We start from the raw sequence: 16620 nt of genomic DNA on the forward strand, positions 1-16620 counted from the left end.
GCAGTCCTATGTAACACCACAGATAACACAGTGATAACTCTCTGAGTACAGATAATGTAGTAGATGTCACCTGCAGTCCTATGTAACACCACAGATAACACAGTGATAACTCTCTGAGTACAGATAATGTAGTAGATGTCACCTGCAGTCCTATGTAACACCACAGGTAACAGTGATAACTCTCTGAGTACAGATAATATAGTAGATGTCACCTGCAGTCCTATGTAACACCACAGATAACACAGTGATAACTCTATGAGTACAGATAATGTAGTAGATGTCACCTGCAGTCCTATGTAACACCACAGATAACACAGTGATAACTCTCTGATTACAGATAATGTAGGAGATGTCACCTGCAGTCCTATGTAACACCACAGATAACACAGTGATAACTCTCTGATTACAGATAATGTAGGAGATGTCACCTGCAGTCCTATGTAACACCACAGATAACACAGTGATAACTCTCTGAGTACAGATAATGTAGTAGATGTCACCTGCAGTCCTATGTAACACCACGGATAACACAGTGATAACTCTCTGAGTACAGATAATGTAGTAGATGTCACCTGCAGTCCTATGTAACACCACAGATAACACAGTGATAACTCTCTGAGTACAGATAATGTAATAGATGTCACCTGCAGTCCTATGTAACACCACAGATAACACAGTGATAACTCTCTGAGTACAGATAATGTAGTAGATGTCACCTGCAGTCCTATGTAACACCACAGGTAACAGTGATAACTCTCTGAGTACAGATAATATAGTAGATGTCACCTGCAGTCCTATGTAACACCACAGATAACACAGTGATAACTCTATGAGTACAGATAATGTAGTAGATGTCACCTGCAGTCCTATGTAACACCACAGATAACACAGTGATAACTCTCTGATTACAGAAAATGTAGTAGATGTCACCTGCAGTCCTATGTAACACCACAGATAACACAGTGATAACTCTCTGAGTACAGATAATGTAGTAGATGTCACCTGCAGTCCTATGTAACACCACAGGTAACAGTGATAACTCTCTGAGTACAGATAATATAGTAGATGTCACCTGCAGTCCTATGTAACACCACAGATAACACAGTGATAACTCTATGAGTACAGATAATGTAGTAGATGTCACCTGCAGTCCTATGTAACACCACAGATAACACAGTGATAACTCTCTGATTACAGAAAATGTAGTAGATGTCACCTGCAGTCCTATGTAACACCACAGATAACACAGTGATATCTCTGAGTACAGATAATGTAGTAGATGTCACCTGCAGTCCTATGTAACACCACAGATGACACAGTGATAACTCTCTGAGTACAGATAATGTAGTAGATGGCACCTGCAGTCCTATGTAACACCACAGATAACACAGTGATAACTCTATGAGTACAGAAAATGTAGTAGATGTCACCTGCAGTCCTATGTAACACCACAGATAACACAGTGATAACTCTCTGATTACAGATAATGTAGGAGATGTCACCTGCAGTCCTATGTAACACCACAGATAACACAGTGATAACTCTCTGATTACAGATAATGTAGGAGATGTCACCTGCAGTCCTATGTAACACCACAGATAACACAGGGATAACTCTCTGAGTACAGATAATGTAGTAGATGTCACCTGCAGTCCTATGTAACACCATAGGTAACAGTGATAACTCTCTGATTACAGATCATGTAGTAGAGGTCACCTGCAGTCCTATGTAACACCACAGATAACACAGTGATAACTCTCTGAGTACAGATAATGTAGTAGATGTCACCTGCAGTCCTATGTAACACCACAGATAAAACAGTGATATCTCTGAGTACAGAAAATGTAGTAGATGTCACCTGCAGTCCTATGTAACACCACAGATAACAGAGTGATAACTCTCTGAGTACAGATAATGTAGTAGATGTCACCTGCAGTCCTATGTAACACTACAGATAACACAGTGATAACTCTCTGAGTACAGATAATGTAGTAGATGTCACCTGCAGTCCTATGTAACACCACAGATAACACAGTGATAACTCTCTGAGTACAGATAATGTAGTAGATGTCACCTGCAGTCCTATGTAACACCACAGATAACACAGTGATAACTCTCTGAGTACAGATAATGTAGTAGATGTCACCTGCAGTCCTATGTAACATCACAGATAACACAGTGATAACTCTCTGAGTACAGATAATGTAGTAGATGTCACCTGCAGTCCTATGTAACACCACAGGTAACAGTGATAACTCTCTGAGTACAGATAATGTAGTAGATGTCACCTGCAGTCCTATGTAACACCACAGATAACACAGTGATAACTCTCTGAGTACAGATAATGTAGTAGATGTCACCTGCAGTCCTATGTAACACCACAGATAACACAGTGATAACTCTCTGAGTACAGATAATGTAGTAGATGTCACCTGCAGTCCTATGTAACACCACAGGTAACAGTGATAACTCTCTGAGTACAGATAATATAGTAGATGTCACCTGCAGTCCTATGTAACACCACAGATAACACAGTGATAACTCTCTGAGTACAGATAATGTAGTAGATGTCACCTGCAGTCCTATGTAACACCACAGATAACACAGTGATAACTCTCTGAGTACAGATAATGTAGTAGATGTCACCTGCAGTCCTATGTAACACCACAGATAACACAGTGATAACTCTCTGAGTACAGATAATGTAGTAGATGTCACCTGCAGTCCTATGTAACACCACAGGTAACAGTGATAACTCTCTGAGTACAGATAATGTAGTAGATGTCACCTGCAGTCCTATGTAACACCACAGATAACACAGTGATAACTCTCTGAGTACAGATAATGTAGTAGATGTCACCTGCAGTCCTATGTAACACCACAGGTAACAGTGATAACTCTCTGAGTACAGATAATGTAGTAGATGTCACCTGCAGTCCTATGTAACACCACAGATAACACAGTGATAACTCTCTGAGTACAGATAATGTAGTAGATGTCACCTGCAGTCCTATGTAACACCACAGATAACAAAGTGATAACTCTCTGAGTACAGATAATGTAGTAGATGTCACCTGCAGTCCTATGTAACACCACAGATAACACAGTGATAACTCTCTGATTACAGATAATGTAGGAGATGTCACCTGCAGTCCTATGTAACACCGCAGATAACACAGTGATAACTCTCTGAGTACAGATAATGTAGTAGATGTCACCTGCAGTCCTATGTAACACCACAGATAACACAGTGATAACTCTCTGATTACAGATAATGTAGGAGATGTCACCTGCAGTCCTATGTAACACCACAGATAACACAGTGATAACTCTCTGATTACAGATAATGTAGGAGATGTCACCTGCAGTCCTATGTAACACCACAGATAACACAGGGATAACTCTCTGAGTACAGATAATGTAGTAGATGTCACCTGCAGTCCTATGTAACACCATAGGTAACAGTGATAACTCTCTGATTACAGATCATGTAGTAGAGGTCACCTGCAGTCCTATGTAACACCACAGATAACACAGTGATAACTCTCTGAGTACAGATAATGTAGTAGATGTCACCTGCAGTCCTATGTAACACCACAGATAAAACAGTGATATCTCTGAGTACAGAAAATGTAGTAGATGTCACCTGCAGTCCTATGTAACACCACAGATAACAGAGTGATAACTCTCTGAGTACAGATAATGTAGTAGATGTCACCTGCAGTCCTATGTAACACTACAGATAACACAGTGATAACTCTCTGAGTACAGATAATGTAGTAGATGTCACCTGCAGTCCTATGTAACACCACAGATAACACAGTGATAACTCTCTGTGTACAGATAATGTAGTAGATGTCACCTGCAGTCCTATGTAACACCACAGATAACACAGTGATAACTCTCTGAGTACAGATAATGTAGTAGATGTCACCTGCAGTCCTATGTAACATCACAGATAACACAGTGATAACTCTCTGAGTACAGATAATGTAGTAGATGTCACCTGCAGTCCTATGTAACACCACAGGTAACAGTGATAACTCTCTGAGTACAGATAATATAGTAGATGTCACCTGCAGTCCTATGTAACACCACAGATAACACAGTGATAACTCTCTGAGTACAGATAATGTAGTAGATGTCACCTGCAGTCCTATGTAACACCACAGATAACACAGTGATAACTCTCTGAGTACAGATAATGTAGTAGATGTCACCTGCAGTCCTATGTAACACCACAGATAACACAGTGATAACTCTCTGAGTACAGATAATGTAGTAGATGTCACCTGCAGTCCTATGTAACACCACAGGTAACAGTGATAACTCTCTGAGTACAGATAATGTAGTAGATGTCACCTGCAGTCCTATGTAACACCACAGATAACACAGTGATAACTCTCTGAGTACAGATAATGTAGTAGATGTCACCTGCAGTCCTATGTAACACCACAGATAACACAGTGATAACTCTCTGAGTACAGATAATGTAGTAGATGTCACCTGCAGTCCTATGTAACACCACAGATAACACAGTGATAACTCTCTGAGTACAGATAATGTAGTAGATGTCACCTGCAGTCCTATGTAACACCACAGATAACACAGTGATAACTCTCTGAGTACAGATAATGTAGTAGATGTCACCTGCAGTCCTATGTAACACCACAGATAACACAGTGATAACTCTCTGATTACAGATAATGTAGGAGATGTCACCTGCAGTCCTATGTAACACCGCAGATAACACAGTGATAACTCTCTGAGTACAGATAATGTAGTAGATGTCACCTGCAGTCCTATGTAACACCACAGATAACACAGTGATAACTCTCTGAGTACAGATAATGCAGTAGATGTCACCTGCAGTCCTATGTAACACCGCAGATAACACAGTGATAACTCTCTGAGTACAGATAATGCAGTAGATGTCACCTGCAGTCCTATGTAACACCACAGATAACACAGTGATAACTCTCTGAGTACAGATAATGTAGTAGATGTCACCTGCAGTCCTATGTAACACCACAGATAACACAGTGATAACTCTCTGAGTACAGATAATGTAGTAGATGTCACCTGCAGTCCTATGTAACACCACAGATAACACAGTGATAACTCTCTGAGTACAGATAATGTAGTAGATGTCACCTGCAGTCCTATGTAACACCACAGGTAACAGTGATAACTCTCTGAGTACAGATAATATAGTAGATGTCACCTGCAGTCCTATGTAACACCACAGATAACACAGTGATAACTCTATGAGTACAGATAATGTAGTAGATGTCACCTGCAGTCCTATGTAACACCAGAGATAACACAGTGATAACTCTCTGATTACAGATAATGTAGGAGATGTCACCTGCAGTCCTATGTAACACCAATGTAGGAGATGTCACCTGCAGTCCTATGTAACACCACAGATAACACAGTGATAACTCTCTGAGTACAGATAATGTAGTAGATGTCACCTGCAGTCCTATGTAACACCACAGATAACACAGTGATAACTCTCTGAGTACAGATAATGTAGTAGATGTCACCTGCAGTCCTATGTAACACCACAGATAACACAGTGATAACTCTCTGAGTACAGATAATGTAGTAGATGTCACCTGCAGTCCTATGTAACACCACAGATAACAAAGTGATAACTCTCTGATTACAGATAATGTAGGAGATGTCACCTGCAGTCCTATGTAACACCACAGATAACACAGTGATAACTCTCTGAGTACAGACAATGTAGTAGATGTCACCTGCAGTCCTATGTAACACCACAGATAACACAGTGATAACTCTCTGATTACAGATAATGTAGGAGATGTCACCTGCAGTCCTATGTAACACCACAGATAACACAGTGATAACTCTCTGAGTACAGATAATGTAGTAGATGTCACCTGCAGTCCTATGTAACACCACGGATAACACAGTGATAACTCTCTGAGTACAGATAATGTAGGAGATGTCACCTGCAGTCCTATGTAACACCACAGATAACACAGTGATAACTCTCTGAGTACAGATAATGTAGTAGACGTCACCTGCAGTCCTATGTAACACCACAGATAACACAGTGATAACTCTCTGAGTACAGATAATGTAGTAGACGTCACCTGCAGTCCTATGTAACACCACAGATAACACAGTGATAACTCTCTGAGTACAGATAATGTAGTATATGTCACCTGCAGTCCTATGTAACACCACAGATAACACAGTGATAACTCTCTGAGTACAGATAATGTAGTAGATGTCACCTGCAGTCCTATGTAACACCACAGATAACAAAGTGATAACTCTCTGATTACAGATAATGTAGGAGATGTCACCTGCAGTCCTATGTAACACCGCAGATAACACAGTGATAACTCTCTGAGTACAGATAATGTAGTATATGTCACCTGCAGTCCTATGTAACACCACAGATAACACAGTGATAACTCTCTGAGTATAGATAATGTAGGAGATGTCACCTGCAGTCCTATGTAACACCACAGATAACACAGTGATAACTCTCTGAGTACAGGTAATGTAGTAGATGTCACCTGCAGTCCTATGTAACACCACAGATAACACAGTGATAACTCTCTGAGTACAGATAATGTAGTAGATGTCACCTGCAGTCCTATGTAACACCACAGATAACACAGTGATAACCTTACATGTGATGATGTTACAGTAAATCGCGATCTCTGCTCTGCTGCTGTTATAGGGGTGCGGGCTCGGCGCAGGGGCGGAGGTTCTGGGGGGTTCTGTCCGGCACGGTGCCGCTGTCACACAATGATGTGCTGTGAAGAGAGAAGAGATCTGTGAATTGAGTGTCTGTAGACAATGTAAAGCCGCCATATACAGGACAAGACCGAGGTGCAGAGAGCAGCGTCACCCTACAGCCCCAGGTACAGACACAGAGCACTGCCATGCGGTGCCAACATAATACTGTTACAGTACAGACCAAAAGTTTGGACACACCTTCTCATTTAAAGATTTTTCTGTATTTTCATGACTATGGAAATTGTACATTCACACTGAAGGCATCAAAACTATGAATTACCACATGTGGAATTATATACTTAACAAAAAAGTGTGAAACAACTGAAAATATGTCTTATATTCTAGGTTCTTCACAGTAGCCACCTTTTGCTTTGATGACGGCTTTGCACACTCTTGGCATTCTCTTGATGAGCTTCAAGAGGTAGTCACCAGAAATGGTCTTCCAACAATCTTGAAGGAGTTCCCAGAGATGCTTAGCACTTGTTGGCCCTTTTGCCTTCACTCTGCAGTCCAGCTCACCCCAAACCATCTCGATTGGGTTCAGGTCTAGTGACTGTGGAGGCCAGGTCATCTGGCGTAGCCCCCCATCACTCTCCTTCTTGGTCAAATAGCCCTTACACAGCCTGGAGGTGGTGGAGACATATTTTCAGTTGTTTCACACTTTTTTGTTAAGTATATAATTCCACATGTGATAATTCATAGTTTTGATGCCTTCAGTGTGAATGTACAATTTTCATAGTCAAGAAAATACAGAAACTTCTTTAAACCAGGGGAGGAGTCCTGAGGAGATAATTTGCATATTCCCGCTGCATTTTGGGGTAAGTGAAGAGTCTCCGCATTTTGAAGCTTTTTTCACTGTTTTCAGAACATTAACAGTAAGAACATGGAAGAGTCCAGGAGCCATTTGGTGAGTTGCATATCCTGCTACATGTTCACAGACTTGCCAGTGGAAAAGCCAAACTTCACATGCCAGAAATGCAGCTTGTGTCCCTGTTGGAGGAAAAGTTGGGAAATCTAGAAGAGAGGTTAACTACCTTGAAAATCATTAAGGAAGGTGAAGAGTTCTTAGACAGAGCAGAATTATCTCTTCATGATTCAGAAAGAGAAGAAATTCTCACTGCACCTGAGGAAACAGAGGAATGGAAGCATGTGACCCACAGAAGCAGGAGGATCGAGAGGCAGTCAGCACCCATACTGCTCAGGAACCAGTACCAGGCTCTCACGCAGGAGAACCATGAAGAAATACAGCAAAATAAGACTTTGCCAGCAATGAATAATCTTGTAAGCCCTCAGAATCCTCCTGGATGGAGAAAGAAGAATGTTGTGAAGAAAAAACGGAGAGTGGTGGTCATGGGGGATTCCCTGCTAAGAGGAACAGAGGCCGCTATCTGCAGACCAGACATAACCTCAAGAGAAATGTGCTGTCTTCCAGGAGCAAAAATTACAGATGTGTCTGACAGGATATCAAGACTCTTCAGACCTACAGATCACTACCCATTCCTGCTAATACATGTGGGGACAAATGACACCGCAAGAAAGGACCTGGAAACCATCAGCAGTGACTTTGAAGACTTAGGCAAGAAAGTGAAAGAATTGGGAGCGCAGGTGGTCTTCTCATCCATCCTCCCAGTGGATGGCCATGGAACAATGAGGTGGAATAAGATTCTACAGGTGAACAACTGGCTACGTCGATGGTGCCGTCAACAAGGATTTGGATTTCTGGATCACGGAATGAATTACCTATACGATGGACTACTTGCTAGAGATGGGGTGCACCTTACTAAGACTGGAAAACATGTATTTGGAAGTCGCCTTGCTGCACTCATCAGAAGAGCTTTATACCAGAACAATGTGGGAAGGGAAGCAAAAGGCCAGAAAAAGCCATACAGCTGACAAATACTATTGAGATCTCTGCTACTGGAAGTGGAAAAGAAGAACAAAGACAAAAAAATCTAAATAATAAAAATATGGGAGGAAGAGAAACCAATCACAAACTAAAATGTTTTTATACAAATGCACAAAGCATGGGCAACAAACAAGGAGAATTGGAACTACTAATGCAGGAAAAGGAATATGATGTCATTGGAATCACTGAAACTTGGTGGGACGGTACACATGATTGGAATAAAAGGCTAAAAGGATACAACTTATTTGCAAGAAACAGACTTGATAAACGAGGAGGAGGTGTCGCATTGTATGTTAGAAAAGCGTATATCTGCACAGAGATTGAAGCTTCAGAGACTGGGAGTTCTGTGGAAACTGTTTGGGTAAGAATACAAGGAGAGAACAACGGAAAGGACACCATTGTAGGCATTTACTACAGGCCACCTGGGCAAGCTGCAGATATGGATGAACTCTTTATGTATCAAATGACCAAGTTCTCCAAAAAATATGACGTAGTGGTCATGGGAGATTTCAACTATCCAGACATTTGTTGGGAATCTCTCTCAAGTAAAACTAACAGGTCAAGCAAATTCTTATCCTCTCTTGCTGACAACTTTATCTTCCAAAAGGTAGGGGAGAAAACAAGGGGATCTGCTACTTTGGATCTAATCCTTATAAACAGGGAGGAAATGGTTGAGGAGGTAAAGGTGGCTGGGACCCTAGGAGGCAGCGATCATGCTATTATAGAATTTTGGATAACTAGAGGAGGAAGACATGTGAAGACTCAAACTTCAAGGTTAGATTTTAGAAAGGCAGATTTTAAGAGACTCAGAAAGAGAATAGGAGGGATCCAATGGCTGGATGTCCTTAAGGATAAAAATGTCCAGGAAGGATGGGAAATTTTTAAAAATGAGATTCTCAAAGCACAATCGTTAACAATCCCAAAAAGTAGGAAGAATGGGAAGCATTTAAGGAAACCAGGATGGATGAACACAGAACTTAAACACATGCTAAAAAGAAAGAAAGAAATGTTTATTAAATGGAAAGAGGGAGGCATATCTAAAGAAGATTATAATGCAGTCTGCAGATCCTGCAGGGCACGTATCAGGTTAGCTAAAGCTGACAATGAATTAAGGCTTGCAAGAGATGTCAAAAGCAATAAAAAAGGATTTTGGGGGTATGTCAAAAGTAAAAGAAAAGTCAAAGATGCTATAGGATTTTTACAGGATGAAAATGGAGAAATGGTAAGAGAGGATGTTGAGAAGGCCGAACTTTTTAACTCCTATTTTGCATCTGTTTTCTCTCAGAAAGAAAATGTAACATCAACTGATCTTCACTGTCCTTTTAAAGGAATAGAGGAATCCAAGTTATCTGTAAACAGAAAGATTGTGAGGGAATATTTAGCTAACATAAATGAGTTCAAGTCTCCAGGTCCAGATGAATTACACCCCAGAGTACTGAAGGAGATCGTAGAAGAAATTTTAGAACCACTCTCCATAATCTTTGAAAATTCTTGGAGAACAGGAGAAGTCCCAGAAGACTGGAGAAGAGCAAATGTTGTTCCTATCTTCAAAAAGGGGAAGAAGGTGGACCCAGGGAACTATAGGCCGGTGAGTCTGACTTCTATACCAGGAAAGATCTTTGAACAAATTATTAAACAACATGTATGTAAGTACATGGATAAGAATGAAGTGATTAACCAGAGTCAGCATGGGTTTGTAACTAACAAGTCATGTCAGACTAACTTAATTTCCTTCTATGACAGAATCACTGACTGGGTGGATCAGGGAAATGCTGTAGATATAGTATATCTTGACTTCAGCAAAGCATTTGACAAAGTATCTCACACCATCCTTATTGAAAAAATGTATGCAATGGACCAGGCAACTGTTAGGTGGATTCATAACTGGCTTAGTGATCGGACTCAAAGGGTGGTTGTAAATGGCTTCACATCCAGCTGGATGAATGTCTCAAGTGGGGTACCACAGGGCTCCGTCCTGGGACCTGTATTGTTCAACATCTTTATCAATGATTTAGATGAAGGAATTGAGGGTAAACTGATTAAATTTGCTGATGACACAAAGCTAGGAGGGATAGCTAATACTAGAGAAGAGAGAGAGAGGATTCAAAAAGACCTAAATAAACTGGAGCAGTGGGCAGCAACCAACAGAATGGTTTATAACAGGGAAAAATGCAAAGTACTACATCTGGGCAATAAAAATGAAAAAAGCATATACAGAATGGGAGGAATAGAGCTAAGCAACAGTACATGTGAAAAAGACTTAGGTATACTAATAGATCATAGACTGAACATGAGTCAACAGTGTGATGCAGCAGCAAAAAAGGCAAATACAATTCTGGGATGTATTAACAGAAGCGTACAGTCTAGATCACGTGAAGTCATTATCGGTCTTTACTCCTCTTTGGTCAGACCTCATCTGGATACTGTGTACAGTTTTGGGCACCACATTTTAAAAAAGACATAGACAAACTGGAGCAAGTTCAGAGAAGAGCGACCAGAATGGTGACTGGTCTGCAAACCATGTCCTATGAGGAACGGTTACAGGATCTGGGAATGTTTAGCTGCAAAAAAGAAGACTGAGAGGAGACTTAATAGCTGTCTACAAATATGTCAAGGGCTGTCACATTGTAGAAGGATCATCTTTATTCTCATTTGCACAAGGAAAGACTAGAAGCAATGGGATGAAACTAAATGGGAGGAGACACAGATTAGATATTAGAAAAAACTTTTTGACAGTTAGGGTGATTAATGAGTGGAACAGGCTGCCACGAGAGGTGGTGAGTTCCCCTTCAATGGACGTCTTCAAACAGAGGCTGGACAGACATCTGTCTGAGATGATCTAGTGAATCCTGCTTTGAGCAGGGGGTTGGACCAGATGACCCAGGAGGTCCCTTCCAACTCTACCATTCTATGATTCTATGAAATGAGAAGGTGTGTCCAAACTTTTGGTCTGTACTGTGTATATATATATATATATATATATATATACAGTGGGTACGGAAAGTATTCAGACCCCTTTATATGTTTCCCTCTTTCTTTCATTGCAGCCATTTGGTAAATTCTATAAAGTTCATTGTTTTTCTCCTTACATTACACCCTGTTCCCATCTTCACTGAAAAAAACAGAAATGTAGAAATTTTTGAAAATTTATTAAAAAAGAAAAACTGAAATATCACATGGTCATAAGTATTCAGACCCTTTGCTCAGACACTCATATTTAAGTCACATGCTGTCCATTTCCTTGTGATCCTCCTTGAGATGGTTCTACTCCTTCATTGGAGTCCAGCTGTGTTTAATTAAACTGATAGGACTTGATCTGGAAAGGCACACACCTGTCTATATAAGACCTCACAGCTCACAGTGCATGTCAGACCAAATGAGAATCATGAGCTCAAAGGAACTGCCCAAGGAGCTCAGAGACAGAATTGTGGCAAGGCACAGATCTGGCCAAGGTTACAAAAGAATTTCTGCATTACTCAAGGTTCCTAAGAGCACAGTGACCTCCATAATTCTTGAATGGAAGAAGTTTGGGACCACCAGAAGTCTTCCTAGACCTGGCCGTCCAGCCAAACTGAGCAATCGTGGGAGAAGAGCCTTGGTGAGAAAGGTAAAGAAGAACCCCAAGATCACTGTGGCTGAGCTCCAGAGATGCAGTAGGAAGATAGGTGATTTTGTGGAACTTTCTCCTACCACTGTAGCCCTCCATCAGTCGGATCTTTATGGCAGAGTGGCCCGACGGAAGACTCTCCTCAGTGCAAGACATATGAAAGCCGGCATAGAGTTTACTCAAAAACGCATGAAGGACTCCCAGACTATGAGAATAAAATTCTCTGGTCTGATGAGGCGAAGATAGAACTTTTTGGTGATAATTCTAAGCGGTATGTGTGGAGAAAACCAGGCACTGCTCACCTGCCCAATACAATCCCAACAGTGAAACATGGTGGTGGCAGCATCATGCTATGGGGGTGTTTTTCAGCTGCAGGGACAGGACGACTGGTTGCAATTGAAGGAAACATGAATGTGGCCAAGTACAGAGATATTCTGGATGAAAACCTCTTCCAGAGAGCTCCGGACCTCAGACTTGGCCGAAGGTTCACCTTCCAACAAGACAATGACCCTAAGCACACAGCTAAAATAACAAAGGAGAGGCTTCAGAACAACTCTGTGACCATTCCTGACCGGCCCAGATAGAGCCCTGACCTAAACCCAATGGAGCCTCTCTGGAGAGACCTGAAAATGGCTGTCCACCAACGTTCACCATCCAACCTGACGGAACTGGAGAGGATCTGCCAGGAAGAATGGCAGAGGATCCCCAAATCCAGGGGTGAAAAACTTGTTGCATCATTCCCAAGAAGACTCATGGCTGTACTAGCTCAAAAGGGGGCTTCTACTCAATACTGAGCAAAGGGGCTGAAGACTTATGACCATGTGAGATTTCAGTTTTTCTTTTTTAATAAATTTGCGAAAATTTCTACATTTCTGTTTTTTTTCAGTCCAGATGGGAACAGGGTGTAATGTAAGGAGAAAAAGAATGAACTTTATAGAATTTACCAAATGGCTACATTGAAACAAAGAGGGAAAAATGTAAAGGGGTCTGAATACTTTCCGTCCCCGCTGTACATTATGCCGTCCCGTCCAGGTAAATCACCATAAAATGCAAAGATAACACGATTTATTTTAGCCCATAAAATACCCCCATATCATACCAAATTATTACAGCTGTATTCAACCCACACAATACCGCCATATAGAGCCACGAGAGTAGTTACATACACACAATACCGCCATATAGAGCCACGAGAGTAGTTACATACACACAATACCGCCATATAGAGCCACGAGAGTAGTTACATACACACAATACCGCCATATAGAGCCACGATAGTAGTTACATACACACAATACCGCCATATAGAGCCACGATAGTAGTTACATACACACAATACCGCCATATAGAGCCATGAGAATAGTTACATACACACAATACCGCCATATAGAGCCACGAGAGTAGTGATATACAGACACACAATACCGCCATATAGAGCCACGATAGTAGTTACATACAGACACACAATACCGCCACATTGTGATATGTAGTATACTACAGCTACGTACAGCACACATAATACTGCCATATAGTTACATGATGGCACAATTATATACAGATACATAATACCGCTGTATGATCCCCACATAAAGTAATACGGCCATATGGGGCCAGGTTAGTACAATTTTATACAGACACATAATACCGCCATATACTGACAGTATACTATAATTATGTACAGTCACCATAACACCGCCACACGGTTCCCACATGATATTCCAATCAGTTGCCGGACAATAATACCGCCACCCAGCGCTGCACAGACTCGTCGGTCAGTTTGCTCTTACTTGGTGCCGTCCGCCCCGAACTGGACGGTGATGACGGAGGCCCCCAACATCCGCTGAAAGATAAGGGGCAAATCACTGCGCCAAACAAACGTCGCCATAGAGATGAAGCCGACGTCCACCTCCGAGTCCACGAAGTGCGAGTAGGTAGTGTCCGGTCTGATCAGTCCCCTGTACAGAGAGATAGACGGGGCCAAGATGGCGGATATGTGATGATGATGGAGGGAGACAGCGGGGCACCCCCACAATACCACATAAAGAACGAGGGGCCCTTCTAGAGAGGGGCCCCGAGCATCAGACCCATCGATACACACACAGGGTATCACAGGGCCGAGAGTGAGGACGACCACAACCCTCCGCCATCACACGGAGCCGCCCGAGGCGCTGGCCCTGCACTCGCTACATACCGGTATATTGTGTATTCCGGGCTCTTCCCGTTAGATCCCTGTACAGACACCGCAAAGCTTCCTAGGACAACGGAGCTGCCCGCAGTGCGGACCGACACCTTGTATCTCCAGCCTGCGAGGGACAGACACGGAGAAGCCGTCGTTACATTGTGTCAGTGACGGGAAACATTGTCTGAAGGCAGAGGTGGGAAATCCACCAGAGAAACATGGACCCCCATCACTGCTATCAGGGGCTGCAGATTACACACTGTTATGGGGGATCTGTGGATGACGCGCTGTTATGGAGGATCTGTGGATGACGCACTGTTATGGGGGATCTGTGGATGACGCTCTGTTATGGGGGATCTGTGGATGATGCACTGTTATGGGGAATCTGTGGATGACGCACTGTTATGGAGGATCTGTGGATGACGCACTGTTATGGGGGATCTGTGGATGACGCACTGTTATGTGGGATATGTGGATGATGCACTGTTATGGGGGATCTGTGGATGATGCACTGTTATGGGGGATCTGTGGATGATGCACTGTTATGGGGGATCTGTGGATGACGCACTGTTATGGAGGATCTGTGGATAATGCACTGTTATGGGGGATCTGTGGATGACGCTCTGTTATGGGGGATCTGTGGATGACGCGCTGTTATGGGGGATCTGTGGATGACACACTGTTATGGAGGATCTGTGGATGACGCTCGGTTATGGGGGATCTGTGGATGATGCACTGTTATGGGGGATCTGTGGATGACGCACTGTTATGGAGGATCTGTGGATGATGCTCTGTTATGGGGATCTGTGGATGACGCTCTGTTATGGGGATCTGTGGATGATGCTCTGTTATGGGGGATCTGTGGATGACTCTCTGTTATGGAGCATCTGTGGATGACGCTCGGTTATGGGGGATCTGTGGATGATGCACTGTTATGGAGGATCTGTGGATGACGCGCTGTTATGGGGGATCTGTGGATGACGCACTGTTATGGAGGATCTGTGGATGATGCTCTGTTATGGGGATCTGTGGATGACGCTCTGTTATGGGGGATCTGTGGATGATGCACTGTTATGGGGGATCTGTGGATGATGCTCTGTTATGGGGATCTGTGGATGATGCACTGTTATGGGGATCTGTGGATGATGCGCTGTTATGGGGGATCTGTGGATGACGCACTGTTATGGGGGATCTGTGGATGACGCTCTGTTATGGAGGATCTGTGGATGACGCTCTGTTATGGAGGATCTGTGGATGACGCTCTGTTATGGAGGATCTGTGGATGACGCTCTGTTATGTGGGATATGTGGATGATGCTCTGTTATGGGGGATCTGTGGATGACGCACTGTTATGGAGGATCTGTGGATGACGCTCTGTTATGTGGGATATGTGGATGATGCACTGTTATGGGGGATCTGTGGATGACGCGCTGTTATGGGGGATCTGTGGATGACGCTCTGTTATGGGGGATCTGTGGATGACGCTCTGTTATGGAGGATCTGTGGATGACGCTCTGTTATGGGGGATCTGTGGATGACGCGCTGTTATGGAGGATCTGTGGATGACGCTCTGTTATGGGGGATCTGAGGATGACGCACTGTTATGGGGGATCTGTGGATGACGCACTGTTATGGGGGATCTGTGGATGACGCACTGTTATGGGGGATCTGTGGATGACGCTCTGTTATGGAGGATCTGTGGATGACGCTCTGTTATGGGGGATCTGTGGATGACGCACTGTTATGGGGGATCTGTGGATGATGCACTGTTATGGGGGATCTGTGGATGACGCACTGTTATGGAGGATCTGTGGATGACGCTCTGTTATGTGGGATATGTGGATGATGCACTGTTATGGAGGATCTGTGGATGACGCTCTGTTATGGGGGATCTGTGGATGACGCACTGTTATGGAGGATCTGTGGATGACGCTCTGTTATGGGGGATCTGTGGATGACGCACTGTTATGGAGGATCTGTGGATGACGCACTGTTATGGGGGATCTGTGGATGACGCACTGTTATGGAGGATCTGTGGATGACGCTCTGTTATGGGGGATCTGTGGATGACGCGCTGTTATGGAGGATCTGTGGATGACGCACTGTTATGGAGGATCTGTGGATGACGCTCTGTTATGTGGGATA

The 16620-nt window shown here is 42.9% G+C and overlaps 1 protein-coding gene across 2 annotated transcripts in view; it reads right to left on the reverse strand.

Moving 5' to 3' along the window:
* The window catches only part of LOC141273166 (pancreatic lipase-related protein 2-like), a 122826-nt gene that overhangs the window by 14063 nt on the left and 92143 nt on the right, over window positions 1-16620 (reverse strand). For both annotated transcript variants that reach the window (XM_073684619.1, XM_073684618.1), the window contains 3 exons: window positions 14488-14599; window positions 14084-14251; window positions 6675-6800 (listed from right to left, as the gene is read on the reverse strand). In XM_073684619.1, coding sequence (XP_073540720.1) covers window positions 6719-6800; window positions 14084-14251; window positions 14488-14599 — 362 coding nt within the window. In that variant the 3' untranslated portion in view covers window positions 6675-6718. The remainder of the gene's footprint in view (window positions 1-6674; window positions 6801-14083; window positions 14252-14487; window positions 14600-16620) is intronic.

The sequence above is a fragment of the Phyllobates terribilis genome, unplaced genomic scaffold (assembly GCF_046119375.1).
Source record: "Phyllobates terribilis strain yellow unplaced genomic scaffold, ASM4611937v1 Scaffold_5__5_contigs__length_657084704, whole genome shotgun sequence".
Taxonomy (NCBI): Eukaryota; Metazoa; Chordata; class Amphibia; order Anura; family Dendrobatidae; genus Phyllobates; species Phyllobates terribilis.